Raw genomic sequence first — 25,807 nt, 5'->3', positions numbered from 1 at the left:
TAGATGCAACCACTAGCTCCAGCCCTACCTTTCCCTCCTGCCTGCCCCGCCTCCCCAGCCCTCCTAGGGGCATAGCCTCCTCTGTATGGTGATCGTACCGATTGCTCCAGGGCTGTTTGCTCCCACTTTTCTGTTGCGGTTGACGACACATGACAAACCTAACCGCACGAAACCAAACCCAGATTTTTCTCAAGAGATGTTCTTCTGGGGAACAACACCAAAAAGCTCCCTGCCTCCATCATCGAGATGACTGGATTTCAGAAGTTGCTCCTAACTGCATTGAGCATAGTTCTGTTCTACTGGGCTGGGTGCCAGTTCCTATTTCACTTGTTCATCTAAAATAGCTCACTTTAGGGGAATCCAAATGGTGGCTCTGCTGTACTAGTCCTCTGAAAACTATTGGGTGAACCTTGAGCAGCAGAAGAATGGTTTATATACCGGTGTCTCCCGGTAGCTTGCTTTCTTTTCTTATTATTGAATTTGACCCTTCAATTTCCTACTTTGTATGAATATTGATTGGAATTTCCACCATCATGAACCAACCCTGGGTTCAGCTGGGCAATTTGGTAACAGTTCCCAAGCCATTACTCCAGCCATTGCTCCCCATTTTCCTACCGACACTTATGGACTCTACTCAGGAATTCCCATGGGGTGTGCCCATGATTGCCAGACAGTAGTGAATGAAGCATTAGCTCCTCTGACCTCTGGCACAGAATACCAGTGTGGTTGTCAATAGGCAATTAGGCAGTTCTTTCCCATGTTTCCCATGTAAGAGACAAAATCCAAACCAAAGGATTTCCCTCTTGTGATGCAGAATCACAGGGTAAAATAGGCAGGATGTCAAAGGTACCCACGACCTCCTCCACACGTACCTGCCCTGCCTTCTCCCTGAATGCTGTAGACACTTCATTCCGTCTGGGCATTTGGGCAGGAAGACAGAGATAGGCTTCGTGAGTGGGTTGGTCCGGGAGCCTTTGAAACAATAACAATCAGGAAAGCCAACCAATTGTGATAACATCCTAGGGTTTTTTTTGTACCCTACACCTGATTGACCCCACCTCTCTAAAATCTGCGATGGGTGTTGGTGCGGTTAGCTGTTTGCAAGTGGCCATTTTATGACAGGAAATGACCAGGTGGTATTAACCCTTTCCTTATGTCCAAGGGTGACGGCAAATGTGCCTATACAAATTTCTATAGTATCCAGGGCCCAACCTAAAGTGAGGGTGGAGGGGGTTGGATTTTAGAAGAAGAGAAAGGGTTAAATACTACCCTGTGAAACTTCAAAGACATATTTTTTTTAAAAAAAATGATACAATGTGTCAGAATGGTGATTATATTTTGAACTCTAATGCAAAATTCTTGTTAATTCACTCAAAGATCATTTTAAGAACATACATTATAGGGGGGTATAACCTGTATTTGGAGAGAAATTTTTTCCTAATTTTCTAACTTTAACAAATTAGCATCTCAAAATCCAACTGTGAAATAAATTGTACAAATCAATAGGTTTTTTAAAAAAACCACCACCAACAACAAAAAAAAAAGTCTTGATGTCTATTGTGGATATATATGTATACCAGTATATATCTCTATACATATGTGTATATATATATGTGTGTGTGTGTATATATATATGTATCTAACTTTACTAATTAATATACTGTACATATACACCCACCCGTAATCTTGTACATATTGTATATGTATATATATATATATAAAATGGCCACATTTCTTGCGTGTGTCTGTCCCCGGAAGGGTGGACTGATTGTTTTTGGATGTCTGCAGCTGTTACCTTGAAGGATGCAATTTCATCTTTCATTTATTTTTCCCCATCTAGACTGTATCAGGATAAACTGTAACTCCAGTAAGTTTTTCCTCAAGTTTCATTTTGTTCTTAAAAAAAAAAAAAAGCAAAGAAAAACTGACTTTATTTTGTTGACTGTTTTATGCGCTGGTTTTTTGTTTGGATTGTTTTATTTCTTTGATGAGTTGTGAGGGGAGTCAGAGGTAACAAGTCAGAGGGTTGGGGTGGTAGTCCTTGCAAGGACTCTGTGTGGCTAGGGCTATGGTCTCTGAGTGGGGCAGATCCTCCCTTCTCTCCTTCCCTTGCATTTGTTCTATAAGCAGGAAAGGAGAAAAGGACTGTGGATTCGTCCCTTGAGAGTGAACTGAAATGGCATTGTATTTATTGTCTCCAGGAAGCTAACCTCTGGGGTAAACAGAAAGCTTTAGTTTAGAGCAACCAGCATGCACTTCTCCACTACCCAAAATAGTAAGTGACAAAGGCAAAGTTCATGACCTAGAGGTGGCTGCCAACTCTGACATTTCTTCCCTGGCCTTTATCACTGTTGGGGGTTTGAGAGGGGTGGGCAAAAGCCTGGTTTTGGAGATGACACAACATTTTAACCAAACTGACTCACTATGGTTCCTCTAAAGGAGGATTGCAATTCACCATTTTCCCCATTGCCCATTCAAGCATCCAGCTGTTAAGAAAGATCTTAAGAACATACATGATGAAAAATCTCATCATCTTTCTTCCTCTCTCTTAAAGTGAACATCAATTATAGGTGAGGATGACGGACAAAAGAAAGATGGAAACGGAAAGAGTAGTTTGTAATGATTAAAGGAGAAAAGGGGGATGTCTGTTGAGCGCTCTTGTGTCTTATATCAGCTACGCTAATTAATGCTCACTGTTATAACGAAGCATCCTGAAATTTCATTGACTCAAAACAAAGGAAGGATTTCTTTCTGATTCAGAAGTCTAGTGCCACTTGAATGGCTCTCCCAGGCCACTCTCTCCAAAGACATAGTTCAAGATCACAGACTTCTTCTATGAAATGCACCAACCCTCTTGGAGATCTTCAGTTCTGCATCCACAGCTAGGAGAAATCTTGGGTAGTTAAACAATATCCTTCATCGCTTTGCATGGGAGTAGCCCGCATCACTTCTACATACTTGTCTTTGCCAGATATGACTCCATTCTGCATGTAAAAAAAAAAGTAGGAAATGTAGTCTTGGGAGCATGCGGGAAGAGCAGTTCAATCTTTTAAACATCATAGCTCACAGAAGTCATGGTGATATCTGGATTCTGGCTTTTTCCTTACTGGAGTCTTCCTGGAGGAATGCAAGTAAAAAAAAAAATGACACCAAACTATCTAGCTTGTATCTTTTGTTGGCTTGCTATTCCCTTCATGCATCAGTTATACAGATGCTGGATCAGCCTTCTTTTTTAGATGTTGTTTCAGGATGACATTAATAAAGCATAGTTCTACACATTTTAGGAACATGTTCTTTATAACAAGAAATATGTGTATATAAACAAAATACTACATAGAAAGTTTTATGCATGTCTTGGCATTGCTTTAACTTATTTTAAGCAATGTCCTATTTTGCCGTGTTAAAATATTTCTAATTAGGCAGATATTTCTCATGATATTTAGATGGCTAAAAGCCTAATTAAGACATTCTTTGTTTCCAAAACCTGGAGTTTTAGAAATTTGTGGCATTTTAAACAGCATTTAGGGATATAATTTCTATCCCCTAAAGTCACTGATCATAAGCCTACAGCTCAATCTCATTAATTTAGTCTATAAATTTGTACAGACAACACCTAGGTCACATTATGAATATTGCCATCACCCACCAGATTCCTCATTTTTCCACCTGCATTTATTTAATCCCTGCTCCTACTCTTAGTCCCAGACAACTTCTGATAAACATGTTTTCTGCAAGGTCTTCCTTTCTAATATATGAGATAGGTTTCATATATTAGAATCTAATTTGTAGCCTCTTGAGTCTGACTTCTTTAAAATTTATAGCATTCCTAGGAGAAGAGTTTTCCCCTTTCCTTTCACACTGACTTACAGTAAACTAATAAAAAGACAGAAACTGAACACAAGGGAAGAAAGACTCATGTCAAGAGTGTGTTGGCTTCTGAGATTTACTTGGAGAGAGATGGAAGCTATCTGATCAAGATACCAACAGGTGTTCTTCAGTTTGAACCCCATTTGTTCATGGAGCCAATTTCATATATTCTGTATGACCAATCCTGGATGGTACCAGAGATAAATACCAGGATTATCTTCAATGGGTAAACCTGGTAGAATGTTTTCTATTCTGAATATAGAGAAACAACATTGAGAGGAAAACATTGTAGCAAGAGTGTGTTTTCCACCCACCTTGTCTCAGTGCTGAGAGTATAACTGGTCTTGGTTGAATAACTGGGTGGGTCACATTTTATTTGAGCTCTTGCTTCTCAGTTCTCATGATAATCATTTAAGACGCTTAAATGACAGTTAACATCACAGAGCCCATCAGAATAGTAGTATACTGTCCAGTGATTGAGCCATAGTTGTGTTTTTTTAAAGTGTTTCTTTAAAATCTAGGATCTTTAGTGCAAAAGTATGCAGACATATACCCAGAGTAATGTGGAGTCACAAAGTAAATGTGATACATTTTCCCAAGTAGATTTTAGTTTTGAATTGCTGTTATGGCTGAAATTGGAACTGAAATGATGCATTATGCAGAAGTCTGTAATAAGTATAGATGTTTTAGGGATAAAAAAGAACTCAAAGACATTTTCTCTGTATGGCTTATCTTCTCTAATCCATCTTTGGTATTGTTGGCACATGGATGAAAGATCTTGAGAACACTATGCAACTAAATTTGGAGATAAAACATGTACAAATAATTAGAATGTCTAATCCCCCCTTCTTGTTGATTCCATGTCATAATTCACAGCTTAGTCTCATTTGACATTTGCATTTGTTTCTTCAATAGGGATATGGGTTCTTGCTGCTACCTGATTGTCAACTAGAATCTCATTGTAAAGAAATCCCATCATCTTGTTGCCTGGGATTGGTAGGGAGGAGGCTTTTCTCCTAAGTCTCAGCTTTGTCTCCTGCTGAATCTCAGTGCCTTCCATCACTCAAACTTTGAAGCCATCTCTGGTGATTTTCCCATACAGGAGACATAGTGGATTGAATGGATCAAGTTTCAGTACACATCCAGAAACATTTCACATGTCTCTTTTATAGGATGTTGATTCTCTAAAAAGTTGCTCATAGAAGATACTGGATGCTATCTGCTGTGTATTTCCTGCTTTTCTGCTGCAAGAGTTTCTGGGAAAGGGTTAGTTTTAAGGGATTGTGTGACATTCTTAAGGGAGGGAAAATATAAAAACAGAGACAGATAAAGGGAGTCTTGAGGCAGAGATGGAATTTTCTTCTGTCCAACTTCCCTTTAGCCCTCCTGTCATCCTGCTCCATGGTGAACGATTCTTAGCAGGAAGAAGCAACGAGTTTCTACTCCTATTCTTTCATCAACACTCTCTCCTGTTGGTATCTATGATAGTTTTTATCATTACTTATTCTTAATCTTACTGCCTCTGTCTTCCAAATCCTTCCATGGGAGCTCATCACAGATTCCTCCCTTGTTGCTATCACCCAACATAACGGAGTGTAACAACAAGATCTTTGGTTAAATTGAGGTCATCCCTGGATTGGATTCATCTGCCAAAAATGTGCTTAAAGATATTTGATAAAGAAGGTTGCAGCTTAGAACTTACTTTGTAAATGCAAAGAAACAACAGAGTTGGCATTCATCATGGGGAACTGAACTCCAGGCTGGCCTGAGAGTCAGCAAAACCATGTCTGCTCTCTGGAGAATTCTGGAGGAAATCGCCTATCTCTTTGGTTCCAGCTGTATGAGGTGGGCCACAACCTCTGACACATTCCCTTCTGGAAACAGGTAAGATATTCTCATTGATTGGAATGTTTGCTGGTGTGAAAGTATGGAAGGTGATTTGCTGACCTTTATATTACGTGATTATGGTAGGGCCCTCACTCTCCTTACTCATTCTACAGCTTCAAGCCCTATGACATATGAATGAATGTTAGACATGTGTGCTCACTAAGAGTGGCCATACTGTAACTGAATCTAGTGACTATATGTTGACACATATTAATTTGCTTTTTGTTTTCTCACCCTGAACCTCCACTCACAGGTTGCCTGCCCTATTCTGTGGTTCATAAGAACTCTCAGCTTGTGCTTTGTTACTGAGGCAGATGTAGAAACCCCAATCTCAATCACTAATTACATTGACTTTGAAGTCGTACTAGTTTTTCTTTAATAGCGCCATGCTTATCTTAGACATAACTAGAGGACCATAAACAATAAGGATGTTTGAACACTCAGGTGCCACTGGGGAACTTTTCTAAGCTTGTCTGATTCTCGTGCAGATGCCATCAGCAGGGGGCACACACTGTCAGAGATTTGTGGGCCTTGCCATAAGGATTGCATCCTTTTACATCTTGACTCGGAACAAGTTTACTGGAGATTTCCTCTCATTATTCTTTCAGTTTTTTTATTATCTGCCTGGACTTTTGCCCTAGTTCCCTGTCTTCATTCTCTAAGCCTATGCCATTTATAGTTTTGACAAAGTCAACAGTATGCGAGTATTTTTTGATTAATTTAAGCATAGCTTGGCAGGGTGCATTTTATTAGATCAGATAGTGGTCTTTTCCTGCCCTCCTGTTACTTCCTCTGTACTGCCTTGCTTCTTATTTCCTCTCTATCTCCCCACTTTTCTCCTCTCCATATAGTAATATCAGAATATGAGATTTTATCCTATGGCCTGATCTTCCTGAGACTCACAAAATGTTTTATTTCACTCCTCTGTTCAACTCAGAAATGCCTTTCACACAGCCTCCTGGTGGCTGATTCCTCACTATTAAGTCCTTCCAGAAGGAAAATTTAAAACTATCTTTGGCTCATTCCCTTCATTGATAGCTACTTATCTTAGAGCTTTTGTGGACTGGGAAATCACAGAGTAAGGTCCCATGCATAATGATGCTTTATTGATCTGTCTGTGAGCATGGTACCTGCAAGTTTCCATTTTTACACTAAATGACAAAAGCCAAACTTTTCTTTATAAATCAAATTGGTGTTAATTTTAAATACTTAAGGACATATATGGAATAAAATACATTGACGATAAAAAGTAATCTCCCTTTTGATGTTGGATCTTTACCACCCACACCCTTTCTCAAAGGCAGTGTGAATTATTATTCTTGCCTATTTTACTTGCACATTCTTCCAGAGATACTATGTAAATCTGTAACATATACTTATTGTCACTCTTTCTACTTCTTTTCGATTCAACCATTAACATACTCTTCCACATATTTTAAATATCATAAATTTTCTTAGGGATTATGGGTGGTTAACACTGATTATCAGTGTAATTTGACAGGATCTAGAGTCACCTAGAAGACAAACTTTGGGGCATGTCTGTGATGAAATTTTAGGACCGGATTAATTGAGGAGAGGATAACTACCCTTATAGTAGGCAGCGCCATTCCACAGGTTGGAGTACCAGGTGAAATTAAAGGAGGTAGTGAGCCGAGCACCAGCATTTGTCTCTTTGTGCCTCTGGTTGTGGACACAATACAATCAGCTGCCGCCACCTCATTGTTTCCCTGCAGTAATGGAATAGAAACTCTCCAGTTTGTACACTGCTTTAATCAGACACTTTGTCACAGCAATAAGAAAATAACTAAGCTGGGCGGTGGTGGCGCACGCCTTTAATCCCAGCACTTGGGAGGCAGAGGCAGGCGAATCTTTGTGAGTTCGAGACCAGCCTGGTCTATAAAAGCTAGTTCCAGGACAGGCTCCAAAACCACAGAGAAACCCTGTCTCAAAAACAAAAACAAACAAACAAAAAAAGAAAAAAAAAAGAAAATAACTAAAACAGGAAATAGTTCACAGAAGAATATTAAAGTCTTATTTATTCTTTTGACTTTTCATGTAACACAAAATTTGAGAAGATATAGTATTTTATAATATTCTCTTTGAAAACTGTTGTACCCTAATAATTAATATAAGTTGTAATTTTTTACTCTTTTATTATTGCAAAAAGGTAAGAAAATGTATGTTTTCCCCCCCTTAGTCTTTGTTTGCATCTACTCTCTTGAGTAAATCTATACAAGTGGGATTGCTGGGTCAGAGCATCAGTGCACTTTAAATGTCGACAGGCAGACATTCCAACAGGGTTGGGACAAACACATACTTAACTGGAATGTGAATGCCTATTTCTCCTTATCTTTACATAATCTCTATATTATAAAACTTTTTACACATGATTTGCAAATAAATAGATTTTCAAAATGTGACTGTCACACACTAAAATTGCAGCTTATTGCTACCTATAGATACTTTCCTATCATTCTTCACTTCTGCGGGTATACAAAGAGACCATTTGTAGTTTTAGTAACCGCTGTTACCCACAATATTTTAATACTACTCTGTTAATGAAAATATTACAGAACAGCATCAATAGGTCATAGCGATTTTGTCTTATTTTTTCTATATTAATGTTGACCTTTGTTATAATGTCAACAGAGAGAGGCAATTTAATGTAAGGACAGGCCTGGAGTCACATAGCTGAGATCAGTACTTGCCTTTTTTCGTTAATGATCTATCTATGCATCTTTGGAAGAATCTCTTCAAGTCCCAATTTTCTCATTTCTTAACTGGAAATGTCACAGTACTTTTCTGCGTGAGAACAGGTGACACAGAGCTAACATGCTAAAGAAACGATGGTAAAAGAGATGGTGGGTGGTATCATAGCATCTCAACTGGAAAGATGTTCTTTCTGGAACTTCACATGCTTAGAACTGGATAGAAATTGGTTCCAAAGTCATATTGGTTAGTTGCTCAGTAGATATCCATGCAATGAGCATTCTTACTTTCTCCAGCCAATTACTCTTGCCAAAGGCAATCTTTTCCAGACCCATCAGAGTTACCATTGGACTTAACATTAACAATAAAGTGCTGAGTAACTTTTGATGAGCCCTCTTTAGGCCATGTTGAGATTTGTTCTGCACCACATCACTGCATCCATGGCAAACAAATGCTTGCTATTCAACCAGAATAAATGGAAGTGTTTGACTTCACAGATTCTTACGCATTTGTTTGGGGAACCTTGATATCATATATTATTAGTGATATCATTATATCACTAGTAATAAAGTTTAATAGTGTACTAAAATGAAAATGTTCTCTTTAAAATGCATAGGTCTGATTAGGCAATATCACCACACTTTTGCCTTTAATGGTGAAAATATGAATATAAAATAATATAAACCTGAACTAAAACAAAATAAAGCCAGAGAAGTAAGAACTCTTGAGGCAAGAGTGTTGATTTCTGGCATTCCCTAGTCTATAAATTTCCTTTCTTGGAATTGATCCTGAAACTGAAAACTGACCTGACAATCTCAGCACACACACACACACACACACACACACACACACACACACACACACATGAAAGCATACAAAAACCTCAAACAAAATCCTCCCAAACAAACATAAAACCCCCAAACAACCTAAACTGCTGGAGGTGGCATGAGCTGTAGTAGGAGTGGAATGAAATGGAGCTCTGAAATTTAGGAGATGACAGAAAGACAATTGGTGTTATCCACAGTGTGGGCAAAGATAAAACCTACAGCAATAAAGAGAGGGTGACTCCTCTCTGGAGTAATAAAGAGCAAGGCTGGAGGGGTGAAAGCACACTTATTTCCTGGAAGTGGTTTTCCTCTGATAGAAAACGCATGCGACTTGCCTTTCCTGCAGAGACAGAGAACACAGGGGAAGATGGAGAGAGAAAAACCTTATTGGTCTAGCAACTCCCGGCTAGAGAAGAATGGCCATCTCCCTGTGAGTGTAATAAACAACGGCAAGCAAGCTGCCTCTGCATAGGCAGAGTTGCCTGTTATTGACAAGCAAATGCCTTTTGATGACTACTAACCAACTCAAAAGAGAAACAGAGAGAGCCAGAAAAATTTTAAAAAGCCAGATAGTAAATCATCACAACGTATGACTGGGGCTCATATTTCTTTGTGGTTTGATTCTTGTATATTTACATACTTGTTTAAAAAGAAACACATACATAGGCATAGACACGCAAAAACACGTGGAAATGATGACTAACACTCAATGACGTGGAAACTGAGCATGAAGATGTTGCCTTATTCTTCCTCCTTTCCCGGTATTTCCTAGGGACTTTTCATTTCTTTGCCACAGAGTAGGTGGATGCTAAGTCTGTATACAAGGACACCGAAACACTGATCACTTTTATTCTTAAAGTGTCTGGATTTCACAGATTCTTATCATGTAAAATCTATTAGCAGCCATTGATTATTTTCTGTAGGTCAGGACCAGAAATAGGGGTTGGCTTGTATTTCCATGTTTCATTGTTCATCACACTTTATAGTGTGGTGCATTATTCTCCTTCTGGAAATGAGATGCGTATTTACTCTGTCCGCTGATTCTGGCTTCCTTGTTCCAAAGCCCTTTTTTTCCTCCCTGCTACCTCTGCTATCTGTATGGGCATGCTGATTCTCAATGAATGCCCAGATAATTACCAACAGTGAGCGTGAAGGGGTCCACATCCCACCGTTCACTCTTAAATCCCGTTTCTTTTCATTTGTCTTTCTGAAACCTTGAACCATCTGGAGTCATTCTTAGCTGAGTTCTATATTTGTATTAGCGTTGCTTCGTTATTCATAACTAGCCTCTAACACGGTGTTTATTTATGCAAACATGGGGTCTAAATACTAGAGACTGAATCAGGAATAACCATACAGGCCTGCAGACTACAGTGAAAAAGATAACTAGAAAGCTGCAATCAAATTTACCTGCATCGCTGAATTGCCAAGTTGCACCTGATGCTTTATTGAGCATCTCTTAGTAATATGTCTATTCCTGTCTCTTGTCTCTTCCTGTTATAACCTAGAGCTTTCGTCTTAGCCAGCAGGTTGTGGCTGCCCCAGTTCACTGAGTGCACGTACACTCCCATTCCGAGGCCCATAGCCTACTTTTTCTACTGCTCCTCTCTGTATCTGCCTAGCAACCATCTGCTCACCATTCCACAACAACACAACTGTCTGTACCGGCCCACACAAGTCTTTCTTTACCACTCTAGACACACCAAATTTGTCTACCTTCGAGGTCTCACGGTACTGTCACTTCATGGCCATCACTTTGCTTACTTGTCTATACATCGGAGCCCTTCCCAACTTGGGGACATGTACTAATTCTCTTATTTTCACTAACCAGTACCAGGTCAGATAGAGAGAAGTTAATTCACTTATTAAATCAATTGTTAAACGTAAGTTTAATGTCTTGAAACTGAGTCACAGGATCCATCTTTAAAGATAAATATAGATTTCTTAGTCTAAGGAAAATTATTCCCAATTCATTAAAAGTGAAATTTTGGCAAAAACACTGTCTTAGAGGCTAGTTATGAATAATGGCGCAACACTTATAAGCTTCAAGCTGATCCTTTAAAGAGAATGGGGACGACTCCGATAAATAAAAGAAAATAAAAACCTAGCAGCTTTGCCAGCCTGGGTGGCAGTATTGCACAGGGCGATGACCGAGAGCTCCAGGATCCGTTGAACTTACTCTCCTAGTAATTAGCTTTTGGACCCCGGGCAGTTTCTGGGAGGCCCCATTATTAATGGTAAGAGCTATAATGGCATTCAGTGAAGAGGAAAATGAGCAGCAGCGTCGCTCCCGACTGTGTGCTTTCTATCCTGGCATTTAAATAGGCACCCAAGTCCACTGATGCTCGCAACAGCTCTCGGGTCTCACAGCTTGGACTGCTCATTGATCACATGAACTTGTAACAATAGAAACATCACCTTCTCCGGCCTCTTGGGCACTTCTCTGACCTTTCTGATTTGTCAAAGGGAATTGCTTCTTTTGTGAAATGCTTGAGGTGACAGGACAGGACTGGGGTTTGAGGAAGCTCAGTGAATCTATGGTAATTTCCAGGGGTTTGATGGAGGGGTTTGTAGCAGCTGGTGGCGAACCCTATATGAAATGAATTCAGAGCCTTTTACTTCACTCCAGGGAAGATCAGATTATTAGGGGCTGAGGATCCCTTCTACTGATGCCACAAGGATAAGGTATTCAGTTCAGTCTCATAGGAGTTAAACTGCCCCTCATGTAGTTGTTTGAGATGCGTAACAGGCATTTGCGTGTTTGCCGATGAATACCTGCAGGAGTAAAAACAACAGGATGCGTATTATAAAAAGATTAATCTTTGTTGGGAGTGGACTCTGCAACATATTACTTTCAGTTGTTACATACATCCTTTGTGTGTGTGTGCGCGCATGTACATATGGTGTATGTAATTATGTGGATGTGTGCACATGCATATGCCAGTATGAGTGCGTGCATGCATGTGCCTGTGCCTAAGGTTAATATTGGCTGCCTTCCTTCCTCCCTTGTTCTTTACCATGTTAACTGACACTGGGTCTCTTGCTGAATCTGGAACTCATTGGTTCAGCTAGCCTTGTTGGACAGTGAGTTGCAGAGATCCACCTATTCCAACATTTCCCTGTACTAGAATTGCAGAAATGTTTTTTCTAACCATAACTTTTGTTTTTTTTTGGTTGTTTTGAAACGGGTTTCTCACTGTGTAGTTCTGTCTCTTCTTCTCGCTATGTACTCACTGTGCAGACCAGGCTGGCCTTGAACTCACAGAAATCAATCTCCCTATACCTCCTGAATGCTTGGATTAAAGGTATGAGCCACTATGTAACCATATATAACTTTTTATGTGGGACCGGGGGATTCAAACTTAGATTCTCATGCTTGTGTGGAAAGCACTTTATTGTCTGAGGCAAATTTTCAGCTCCACATAAATCTTTTAATCTCTACAAAATTATATTTAGAAGATAGGGTTTGTGGGACCTGGTTCTGAGTGCAAATGTAAACTCCTTGTTCAAAGAACAGGATAGAGGCTTTTCCCAGCTTTCCATAATTTCTTTCTCAGTCTGTAAAACAGGAGGCAAGTAAAGACACTCCGAGTCACTTGAACTCCAAATTCATAGCTCTATGCATAGGGATGGAAAAACAGGTGGCCAGGACCCATTGAGAGCTAAGACACAAATCATTGCTTCATACCCATCATACAACTGAGCTTTGCTTGCAAGCATACGGTCCAATCACAAAATTCTTAAAAATCCCAAGGCAATAACTACAAAATACCAATCCCCCAAATGCTATGACTCTGGAAATCACAAGTTTCATGCCTTTGAAGCCCACACTTATTCTCTGAATCTTACAAGCAAAGAAATGATGCATCCCAAAGACTACGGTGGGTTTTGTGATACATTAGTCTACTATGTAATCACTGAAACATAATATGCCTATTTTATATTATTGGCTTCTGCATTCATTATCCTTTCAATACCATATTTCGGAAGTTCCTAATTACTTTTGCATGGCTTCTGACATGGCCAAAAATAAATGTTGGATCTTATAAGCTGTTTTCCCCCACAAAATGTTACACAGTGGCTTAGAACAGCCTATCTCATTTCCTGTCAAGTGAAAACATGATTTATTTCTGACTACCATTTTTGAATGGTCTGAAGTATCTGACTAGACTAATTTCATCACCAAAGATCAGTTCTCCCTGTACGATCTTAATACACACCAGTAATCACGTCACGATGCCCCCACTTCTCCTCCTGACAGACCGGTTTCCCCTGGTGTCCAGCATGAGTGGAAAGCCAAGTTCCTCCTTCCTTTTCACTGAACCTCAACATTCAGCGCTTTAATTACCATTTGATTCTCTGGTGGGTCAAAGGCAACGGGAAGGCTGAATTTGGACATTATCATACTAATGTACCGTCGCCTCAGACATCCTCTGGGATAAGGAGGGGTAAAGGAACATTTAAGGAATAATTGTCCTTTACCGTCTCACCACTTCTAGCTGAGGGCTATAAGAACCTCATCATTTCTGATTTACTTTGTTATATCACCTTCACCTATTTTAAAGGTAAAGTCCAGTGACTTCCCTTCAAACAGAACAGAAGAAGGAAAAACTAATGCTCTGTAGCTCCTTTAAACAATAGCCATATGCTCTCCCACACTGTTTGCAACAGAATACCATCAAGATCATTTTCTGTCAATCAGCGGAAGAGACACATGGGCTGAAGGCACAATGACTGCCATTCCTACGGGTAAGCAGGCTGTGCCAATTTTCAGTGTCTTGCTGGAAGGGATAATTTATGCGGTCTTCCGCTGAGCAGCTGTACCGGTTTGCCATGGCCTTGCCTCCATTCTGATTTGGGACTCTGCAGTAGGAGCTGTCATGCTGAGCTATTTGACTATCTTAGCTTCATGGCCAGTTCTTACTCAAAACGATGTCAGAAGAAAATGACAACATCCCTTGAGGGAGCTAGCCCTCATCTAGCATTTGTATTCCTGGAAGAGCTTTTCCTTACACTTACAAGTAGACTTTGCTCTTGGTATACTTGGTGGTGCTTGATTTTATGGCTACCACCCTTGAAGGCGAGCATTTATTCTCCCTGCAATGTGGTAATGCCCTTCAGCTCCAACTGATTTGTGTCAAAGAACACTTGGTTCACTTGGACCCTCTGCACCCAGCGTCGGTTTGTGCCTCATTTACCTGCAGGTAGCAAATGCTTATTGATGAGGATTTCATCACAGGCTTACATGATTACATAATGGTTTAGCTTTCCTTTCTAAACCATCACTTAGTCGACAGTTCAATTATGATCGATCCAAGTGCTGCCAGTGAGAAATTCTACTGATGCTAAAATACATGTAGGGAAGGCAGGCTGGCTTTCACGCTCATACCCTTTCTTATAAAGGATGTTCTTTAGCTGGAAATAATGGTAGCCTTCAATGTTTATCTCACACCGGAAGCCACTGGCTCTGAATAAACGTCATCTCTGTGAGTCTATTTAGGGGTTAGCTAACTCTTTATACAAATGATCAGATCGTAAGTACTGTAGTGGCCTCTGTCACTCCTATTTAGTTCTGCCACTATATTTAAAGATCAATTATAGACAACATATAAACTTATGACAAAGGCTGGCTTCCAACAAAACTTGATTTACAAATATAGGCAATCAGTTTGGGGCCAAAGACCTTAGCTTTCTGATCCCTGTGCTTGCAGCAAAGGGGATGTACAGCTGTAGAAATGGTGTTCGGGAAGTAGATTGCCCAGAGCTCCAAACTCTAAAACATATGGGAGTTTGAAGAACTATTTACCAAAGGTGATTTTCATTCTATTCCCAGGAATGCAATGCTGAATGTGACCAAGCTGGAGTATTAACACATGAATGAGTAGAGATGATGGCAAATGGCAATACATAAAGTTAAATGGGGTCAAATAAATACTTGGAGATGGGCAGAAGTAAGAATTGATGAAGGAAAGTCCTAGAAGCCTTTCTGAGGAATTGGCATTTGAGTTTAGACATTTGATGCATGCACTGTGGCAAGGATCTTGCCTTGAGAAGGACGAGGGGATGGCCTTCATAAGGTACTCCTCACAAAGGTTAATAGTCGTGGAAGCATATGCTTGATGTGTTTGTGGAGCAGGAATACTAACTTGGTGGGAAAAGAAAATAGAAAGGCATTTATGGCTACTTTGAACTATCTCCACTAAAGGGATCTGTACTGCAAATTTTAAGTGAGCTAAGGAATTCTTAGTGATTCAGACAATCTGTTGTTTTGTTCTTGGTTATTCACTTGGGAAGAAAAATTCACAATTATGTGCAGTGTCTGCAAAGTAAACTTTTCATAAATTCTGATCTATTATTATTGTACTAAAAGCAAGTCAATGCTTTGTTGAAGGGCAATTAATATTCCACTTAAATCATACTTTAAAAATAATGAGATTACAATATCAGAGATTATACTTGCAGAGCTAAGAAATCCATGTATCAAGTCCACAAAACTAATCAGTCAACAATAGAGTGGATTTTACAATAATTAATGATCTTTAATTGTTGTTTGGCTATTGGTTTTTACTGTGGATACATAGAAGCCCTTACTCAACAGTTTATTGAGTACTATAAGCTAGAAAAAAATCTTTTCTTCAAAAGAATCAACTTGAATTATTTTACAGAGAATACTATATCTGGTCTGATCTTGTATCTGGTCTGATCTTGTATCTGGTCTGATCTTGTATCATAATTTTCTAAAACCTTGGAAAGAAAATTAGTAAAAGTACTTTTTTGGGGGGTGGGGGTGGGGACTGTGATAACACAAATCCAAAGAGAATTGGCTGTATCTAAACACAATGCCTTGCATTGATTTGGCTAAAAGGTCAAGTCCTTTTCCTTAATTAAGCAGAATTTGAAGAAATGATTCTAAGAGAATTTAGTCCGGTTTAGGGAAGTTAATTAGAGATTCTTCTTTGAAAAGAAATAGAAAAAGGTAAAATCTCCTGAATAAATTGGGAGAGTGGGGCTCATAGGAGAGGATTGAGGGGGAGGAGAGAAGAAAGGGGGGGCAGAGAAAAATAGATAGCTCAATAAAACCAATTTTAAAAAGTGTTAAAAAGTTACCTAAGTGATGGTATTTTATGGTGCTTGAGATGATTATTAGTGAATTCTGTGTTCTGTTGCGTTATAGAAGAGGCTAAAGCATTACAAACAAATGAACAATTTTAGGTAGCCATAGGGGAGAGTGAATCTGAATTAATGAAGGAACTATGAGGTTTAAACATTTTTTTCAAATATGTATACTAACCCAGTGTGTGTGTGTGTGTGTGTGTGTGTGTGTGTGTGTGTGTGTGCCTCCATCATAAAAATGATCTTAGGGAATATGAAAACCTGAATTATAATTCCCAGCTTATTTGATTAAGGTAAAATATTTCTCCTAAGTTACTTGTGGCATGTTTGAAATATTTTTATATGCAAGTAAGAGCCTCAGCAGACTGTCTTAATGTCTTAATTTGCTTCTCAAACCCATCTTTTATGGAGGCTGTAAAGGAATTTTTCAGTCCAGATTCCATTAAATTCTGAATTTGCATTCGATTCAGAATTAATAAAGTTTAGTTAAAGGTAGAACCCAAAATTTAGCATCTCTGCTAACACTACAAACTTTCTAAAGCACAGTTGCCTGGGAGCATAGATGCTAAAAGACATATATGTAGCATGGTGTCTTAGAGTTCCTACTGCTGTGAAGAGACACCATGACCACAGAAACCCTTATTTAAAAATAAAAAAACATTTAATTGGAGCAGAGGTTTAGTCTGTTATTTTCCTGATGGGAAGTTGCTTGGAGGCATGCAGGCAGACATAGTGGTAGAGAGGTAGCTGAGAGTTCTGTATCTGGATTAGCAGGTAGTAGGAAGAGAGAGTGAGTACCAAGTCAATGGGCCTGTCTTGAGCATTTGAAACCTCAAGGCCCACTCCAGTGACATTCTTCCTTCAACAAGGTCACACCTAGTCTAAAAAGGCCACACCTCCAAATAGCGCCACTCCCTATGAGCTTATGAGGGCCTTTATCATTCAAACCCCCATAGATGGGTACTTTTCCTTGCATTATCTTAGTACAAGGTGTTATGGGGGTTCTTATAACTTAGAAAAATTAAAATCTGAGTAAGTATACCCATTTTTCACTGATGTTCACAGAACTTTTTGAAGCATTAAAGATTAGCAGTAAAATAGTGCTTAATGATGCTACTTAAATTTTTGGCTTCCAGGGGGCTGTAATAGCATATGTAAGCATGCTGACTCTCCATCTATGAATCAGCAGCAGCAAATGTTTTATAAATATAAATTTTAAATAAAATCTATCTATCTACTTATTTTCATTTCTGCTTAAGAAAGGGCAAGTCACCCATGAGTATCAACAAAACATAGCATATCAAGTTATAGTAAGACTAAGCATCTCCTCATGTATTAAGGCCGGGAAGATGACCCAGTATGAGGAGTAGTGTCCCAAAGGCCTGTAAAAGAGTCAGCTCCTGCTCCCACTGTTAGAAGTCCCACAAGAGGACCAAGTTACACAACTGTAACATATATGGGGAGGACCTAAGTTCGTTCCATGCAGGCTCCCTGGTTGTCGTTTCAGTTTCTCTGAGTCTCTATGAGGCCATATTAGTTGATTTTGTGAATTTTCTTGTGGTATCCTTGACCACTCTGGTTCCTACAATCCTTTTTCCTCCTCTTCTGCAGGATTTCCGAACTCTGCCTAATCTTTGGCTGTGTGTCTGCATCTGATTCCATAAGTTGCTGAATGAAGCCTCTTTTGATGACAATTGGGCTAGGCACCAATCTGGTCACAGGAGATGGCTAGTTTGGACTACATACCTGCTATTGCTAGGAATCTTAAGCTGGAGTCTTTGTAGATTCCTGGGAGATTTTGTGTGTGTGTGTGTGTGTGTGTGTGTGTGTGTGTGTGTGTGTGTGCCAGGTCACCTCACTCCAACCCTCCCCCAACCCGATTTCTCATGTTCCCATCCACACTAGCCCTCAGCTCACTCATGAAATCTCTTCTATTTCTCTTTCCTAGGGAGATCTGGGTGTCTCCCACATGAACCCTCCTTGTTACCCATCTTCTTTGGGGATGTGGATTGTACCATGTGTATCCTTTATTTTAAGCTAATATCCACTTATCAATGAGTATGTACCATGTTTGCCTTTTTCCATCCGGGTTACCTCACTCAGGATGATTTTTCTTTCTTTAGTTCTATCCATTTGCCTTCAAATTTCCTGGTCATTGTTTTTAGCATCTGAGTAATACTCCATTATGTAAATATACCACGCTTTCTGTATCCATCTTCAGTTGAGGGACATCTAGGTTGTTTCCAGGTTCAGACTATTAAAAAAAGGCTAAATAAAGCAACTATGAACATGGTTGAGCAAGTGTCCTTGTGGTGTGAATGAGCATCCTTTGGGGTATATATCCATCAGTGATATTGAGGTAGACTGTTTCCTAATTTTCTGAGTAACCACCATACTGATTTCCAAGTGGCTGTACAAGTTTGCACTCCCACCAGCCATGGAGGAGTGTTCCCCTTGCTCCACATGTTCTCCAGCATGAGCTGTCACTTGTGTTTTTAATTTTAGCCATTCTGACAGGTGTAATATGAAATCTTAGAGCCGTTTTCATTTGCATTTCCCTGGTGGCTAAGGATGTTGAACATTTTTTTCTTGGCCATTTGTGATTCTTCTATTGAGAATTCTCTGTTTAGAGTTGTACCCTGTTTTTAATTGGATTATTTGATTTGTTGATATCTAGCTTCTTGAGTTCTCTATATATTTTGGAAGTTAGCCTTCTGTGGATGTGGGGTTGATAAAGATCTTCTTGCTGTAGGTGACAATGTCCTTTAGCAACAGATACTTTAAAAGTATTGTTTTTGAAATATGTGTCTTTATCATGTCTTGGACCAAATCTCCCAGATTTCTATTGTACATGTCACATTCAACTTCCATCTTCTGACAGGGAAATAATGCTCCATTTGGCCATCTACAGAAACTTCATTGAACAGCATTAAAAGCTCAACAAATATTTAAAATATTTCACATAACTTTAAAGTCAGGAATCACATTTCAAAGGCCACTTCCTGGTACAATAGCCATCTATAATGAAAAAGATAGAAAAAAATACATCTTGGTCTGACATGGAAGTTGAGTAAGCTGAGAAAAATCATGTTTTCCTTCGGAACAGGATGGTAGATAAATATTTTTTTCTACTAACCTATCTGGAAGGCCAAAGTCATATCTTGTCACTTAAGATTACAGTAAAGCTTGCACTTTTCCTTCGAAGCCATAGATTGTAGGTATCAGTTGGATGAAGCTAGTCATGATTTTCAATGGGTAGGAGCCTAACATGTTCATTTAATGAGGATTTTAGTGGAGTTTTCACATCTCCTAGGAAACCGATGGTATGGAATGCCAATAGGGGCACAATCACAGTCTAGAAAGATCCACATAATTACTACCACCACGTCGAGTTGCTTTATATACAATGGAGCTATCATTGCTGTAGATGAAGTTGTTCTTTCTTCTCACCCTCTTCTTGGGTTCACACACAAAACTGTTTGTCTGCCAGAAGTTTCTCTGTTTCCCTTGGCCTTGGTGTGAGAAAACCTTTCAAAAGAATTTCCTTTACAAAATTGTTTCGAACTAAAAAACAGGTTAGCTTTGTTTCAGGAATCAAAAATAGTTATCAAGCTTTCTAATTGCACATAATTATATCAATCAAACTGTCAATGCTGGCTGCTTCTTTGAAGCCCCAGTAAGGTGTTAACACAATTGACTGCTCCCCTCAGTCATCCTTGCTGAGGATCCTTCCAGATTCCAGGTGTGACTACTTATCCCAATATTTTACTCTTAGAGAGGCAGCCATTCATTGGAAACAGCTGTAATTATAGGAGTTGGGGTATTTCATAATTAAACCACCAACCAAAATAGCACGTGCTTGAGAGTTTGCAAGTGGGCTTCATAAGACTCAAGCTGCAGATTAATCTCGATTTACCTCTTGATATATGTCTAGGACAATTCTTCCCTGTGCTTTGTTCCCACGTGTAGTCTGAAGGACCCAAATGTTTTTTTTTGGGGGTGGTTCTGTTTCTATTTTAATAAATAAATGAATAAACATAGTTTATTTTATCATTTATTGTTAAATAAATAAATAAATGAGCCAAGGAGATTCAACACAACTTTATATAGAGAAGGACTCTTAGGCTAGAAGAACTTACTTGTAGAGAGCCTTTAAAAAATTTTCAATGATTTCTAAACCCTGAGAATAAAGAAACATTTCTTGGGATGGTTACGATAATAGAGAGTTTTCCCCAATTCTGAGAAAACAAAGCCAAATATTTGAAGAACTGCAAATCCCAGGCACTATGAATAAAATTAGTGTTCATTTTCTTAGGTAGTCCTTCTACCAACTCTGTCAAAAAAGAACTATGATTCCCCTTCTAGGAGAGGAAATACACTTACGTGTATTCAACATTATTCATACGATATTTATTGAGTGCCAGTATTTTTAAGTGCTAATAATGTAGCTATGAACAAGACAGCTTACATTTTCCAGACAAGAGTGAGGCAACTTGCCAATGAATAATTACTAGCAAGGCTAAGTAACAGGAGTGGAGTGACCAGGTCTAAGAGGGCGGCTGGAACAGCTGTCCCAAAAGAGGGTCCAGGGAGCTGAGATGAGAATGAGAAGTGAAAACCATCCCTGGAGGAAGCCATGCCTTTAGAGAGCCATGACAGCATCAAGGTGCGGCTGTGTTCCTATGCCAGGAGACATGCCAACTAGAGAATGAAGAAGGGCGTGCATAGAGACGTTTGCTGGGGAGTGAGTTAAGAAACTGGGTGAAGACCTGGCAGGGTCTTGTCAATGCAAGCAGAGGGCGTGGATCTTATTCTAGGGACACAGGAAGTTTAAAGGAATGTGCTATGTCCGTGAACACTGTGATCCAGCTTGTATATTCTGGCATCCAAGGGGTGGAGGAATGTATTCAAGGCAAGACAGCTGCAGAGGGAAGACAAACAAAAGGAAGACAGAGGCAGTGCAGTTGCTTACCAGGTCCCTAGAGCTTCTGAACCCTGTCACCTTGAGTTCCACTTTACTCCATGTCCACTATGTAGAGATTGAAAGAAAAAAAAAGATACCTTTTTAGAAAAAAATACATATAACTAGGCCTTTTAGTGCCAATCCTAGAATCCTGACTCTTAGCTTGCCTCTGAGTAGCAGTCCTGTACAGATAGCCCTTACAGTGTTGTTTTTGAACTCCTATAACTTGGTTGCTGGGAGGAGGTGCCTGTGTGTGTGTGTGTGTGTGTGTGTGTGTGTGTGCGTGGTGTGCTTGTGTACACATATGAGGAGAAGAGAAAGACACTGAAACAGCGTTGCTGATTTTTTTATCTTTCTGTAAGACATGATGTGTCACCACACAACATCACTATAACATCCTAAATAACAGTGTAAAAAGCAGACAAAATTGAGCCACTTTATCCTGCGTGGCTAAATCAAGAATTCAGTTACAGAGAGACAGAGGAGAGAGAGAGAGAGAGAGAAGCTGCTTAAGATATTTTTTGTATATTGCAGGCTCCCTTCCCTTCCCTCCTCCGAGCCCACCCCCAGTCCATCTGTGATGCTTGCATTTTTATATGGCTCTTTGTGTAAAGACACCAAAGCCTTAATCACATCACCTGTATTGTGTATCTCCGTCTCTATCTACCTGTGGCAGTTGTTTACAATTTCCCTTGGCTGCCTGCTCATTATCATATTATTGATCAGTCAATCTTTGGTGGCTCAGGTTGGGGGTGGTGGTGGAGAAGAAGGTGGATTGGAGAACTGGTGGGGGTGGGGGTTGGACAATCAGTTAAGATGGTTCCAAAAATAGCTCAGCCAGGCTGGTGATAGCTAGGCTTGCAGCCGCCCTTTATGGGATTTACACTCTCCACTAAGAGTCTGTGCTGAAATAGATTCTACCAGCTGTTCCTGCAGTGGGGAGCTGGTGGCAGCAGGGCCTGGCTCTACTTGGAGAAGGAAATGGAAGTAATAGGCTTGGGGTAAGGTCCTGCGCAGGAAGACAGCCCCTCCTTACACATACTTTCATCATAACTCACACACACACACACACACACACACACACACACACACACACGATGCAGGGTACCTTTGATCTTGCAACATGGCATCTATCTCTCTGCCCTCCACCTCTATCTTTTCTTAATGGGGGAAGCAATAAGGGAGAAGATAAGGTTTTATTTTCACCAATATGTTCACATTTTATGTGTCTGCCATTTTGATGGCAGTTCTAGCTTATTGAGTGTATAACTAGGACCTTCCATTAGCACACTAGACAAGAGTCAAAACCTTATCGTCACGCTTTGATCTCACCCAGGGCCTTCACATTTACCAAGATGCTTCTGCGTGATGGCTGGGCCTAGTTCTATAAAATAAACAAATATAATATTGATAAGGTTCCTTAAGACTGTGTCCCATGGAAAACTGTCCTTCATGTTGCTGTCTTTTGACCACCATCTCAGGAGAAAATAATCTTGCATGCGCTCTCAAATTATGATCCACTCTCTTCCCAGCCACTGTGTCTCAATATAATTTGTTCCTCAAAGTGCTTCTGGAAAGTCCCCAGAATTTGTCATGCTTCTGGCCTTGCTCTGACACCCAGGAAGCACTGAATCCTTTCCTGCTTTCTTTTAAAATGTGTCTATTTTACCCCAACTGTACCCACCTAAAAAGATGAGATGTTTAAACTCTTCAAACCAAAGATTCATGGGAAATAAAAAAAGAGAAGGGCAAAAGGGTGTAGTTTCTTCTGTTGTGTGCCCTGGTGGGAGAGGACTACCAGGAAAGGAAAAGGAAAGCAGCTCTCGCTCTCTCTCTCTCTCTCTCTCTCTCTCTCTCTCTCTCTCTCCCCTTGATATATAAACACTGTTACCCTGAGCTTTATCCATGGAAGCACTCACTGATGCAGTGACAAGGGTGTTCACTCAAGTAAGGGATAAAGAATTTTATATTGCGCAGGTCAGGGGATATCTACAAGATGGTTTTTTCAGCTTCATTCTCAAAACATCAGATTCAATGCCTTGTGCTGGGACGGAAAATGTGCACTTGGAAAAGTGTGTAGTTCTGCTGTGGACAGTCTTTGGGTAGGCTGCTTAATGATAATAAGTTTTCTACAACTGAATGCTGTAATTCGGAGCTCTTGGGTAGAGGAAATGGTGGGGAATTAAATCATTTCTCTTCTGGGGCTCTTTTGTGGACTCTATCATGAGATTTTTTTTATGACTTTCAATTTTTGGTTTCATTTCACTGCATTATTACTGGCTTTTATTCAAGATACACACTGCAGTATGAATGGTATAGTTTGCACTGATGGGAACGTCTCCATGGCAGAGGTAGGCCAGGAGCATTACACAGACTCAGGCTGGAGAAGGTTTAGGTGTGGCTCCTACAGTGTGCAGGGGTTAGCTCTTTCTTGGCTGAAACTTGGGATCCAAATAAAATCCACACACCCTTCTTTTTCATTGATCCTTAGAGGGAGCATGGATAGCTTCGGCTGCTCAGCCTCTGAAGTCTGATTTTATAAAAACTTATGTTCAGGTTTACTCCTTAACGTGTATCGCCACCTACTGTTCAGCCTCCATCCCTGTGTGAGGGTCTTGCTTGTTCGATGTCGAATTACATTTCTAGCCTTAATTCTAAAGTTTTTCTTTCAATCTAATAGCAAATTACTTTGGAGTTCAAAATAGCAACCAGCTTCCTACTAATATTAAAAATTTTACCATCTTCATGTGTGATACTTTTTTTTTAATTGACAGGAAAATGGTTCAGCAGTTAAGAGCAAGGCACTACTCTTACACAGGATCTGGGTTCGGTTCCCAGCACTCTTGTCAAGTGGCTCACAATAGCCTATACTCTAGCTCTATTCTGGCCTGTTTACACAGTGCAGTTCTCTACATGCGCACGCTCGAGCACACACACACGCACACACTTAATAATAAAATTTAAACAATAAACTCTTTATTACTTTAGGAGCTTCACCTTGGATCCAGTTATAGATGAAGGCTCCTTTGATCCCTTCCAATGCTCCTGGGAGATGTCAAGTGGAAACTCATCTAAATCCAGATTCCCATCCTCTTCCCTTGCAGAATGTTTCCTACTTGAGAGGAATGAGGGATACCCGCTATAGCATCTTTCTCTCATTCTTTAGAGTGTCTTTTGAAGAAAAATCTGCTGCCCATTGATGCCAGCTCTGCCATCTCTGAACTGGAGAGAGAAACTGCCCTTTAAGTTAATCATTTCCTAGTTTGTTCCTTTGATCACGCATTAAAATATGCCTGTTATGTGAGCTCCCAGCTTTCATGAAGACCTGCTTTTTCATGGTCTATCACAAAATAGCGGTAGTAAAGAAAAACAATGTTTAAACGGCAAAATCTTGCTTTTCGTGCTTTTAGATTTGTGTTGCGTTGGGCAACATGCTCTTTCAGGCTGTTCATTGAGGACCTAAGGGGGAAGTTATGTCTAAGAGGCCCGATGACTAAACATCTTTACACTGAGCAATAGTAGATCAAGGGAGACCCAGTATAGATATACGTGGATAGCACAATTCACACTTGATAGTAGGTATCAGATATAGTGTTCACCCAGGAAAAGAGAACTGCTGTGCCCTTGCTGTTCCCCCTTTGCCTCAGCTATCCAGATGGTACAGTAGAGATTTTGTAGTCAAGTCTGACCTGCTTAACTTACTCTGGCAAATTCCCTTCCACTGGTCCATCTTTAAACTCTGATTTTCACAATCCTCCAGAAAGCCTAACTCAAACCTTACTGTGATTTTCGGCCTATAGTGAGGCTAACAGCCTCTGCGGAAAAAAAAAAAAAAGTAATTCATTCTTATGACTTCTGGCGGACTCCTTTGCTGTCTGGAAAATACTGGCACACAGATAGCTATTCCTGAAAATGCATTTATAATATGGAATTGAAATCATGCATGTTAAGCCATTGTGCTAACAGCAGTTGACATATATTAAATACTTGCTGTCTGCCAGGCCCCGATGTTACATGCCTTATTTTATTTACTTTTTTTTTTGAATAACCTTGGGAAGTTAGTAGTGTTCTTTCTACTTTACAGATATGAAAAACAAGACATGTATAGATCAACTAGTTTAATGATAGGCACACTTTAGGAACTGGCAGAAAATGAGCTAGCATCTGGGGCCAAGTTCATGATCATTAAACACAAGGAGCAAACTCATCCCATGCCATATCCTTCTAAATTGTCATTTTACCCTTATTTCTACAGGAGAGAATTCTCTCTGTTCTTGGTTCTTTCTCTTATGATTATACCTAGATAGTTCTGGTTTGAGATTTAAGTTTTGATTAGGACTTTTACCTTTTGTTAGAAGAAGAGAAACTGCCGGGCAGGTGATGCACACCTTTAATCCCAGTACTCTGGAGACAGAGGCAGGTGGATCTCTGTGAGTTCAAG

At 39.8% G+C, this 25,807-nt stretch overlaps 1 protein-coding gene across 6 annotated transcripts in view; it reads left to right on the top strand.

Annotated features, from left to right (window-relative positions):
• The window catches only part of Nrxn3 (neurexin 3), a 1,514,195-nt gene that overhangs the window by 559,929 nt on the left and 928,459 nt on the right, over nucleotides 1-25,807 (top strand). For all 6 annotated transcript variants that reach the window (XM_050152455.1, XM_050152454.1, XM_050152457.1 and 3 more), the window contains one exon: nucleotides 1,841-1,867. In XM_050152455.1, coding sequence (XP_050008412.1) covers nucleotides 1,841-1,867 — 27 coding nt within the window. The remainder of the gene's footprint in view (nucleotides 1-1,840; nucleotides 1,868-25,807) is intronic.

The sequence above is a fragment of the Alexandromys fortis genome, unplaced genomic scaffold (assembly GCF_014885135.2).
Source record: "Alexandromys fortis isolate MF-2015 unplaced genomic scaffold, M_Fortis_MF-2015_v1.1 scaffold_47, whole genome shotgun sequence".
In the NCBI taxonomy this organism is placed as follows: domain Eukaryota; kingdom Metazoa; phylum Chordata; class Mammalia; order Rodentia; family Cricetidae; genus Alexandromys; species Alexandromys fortis.
The sequence above is the reverse complement of the archived record's forward strand: the minus strand, read 5'-3'. Positions and strand labels throughout refer to the sequence as shown.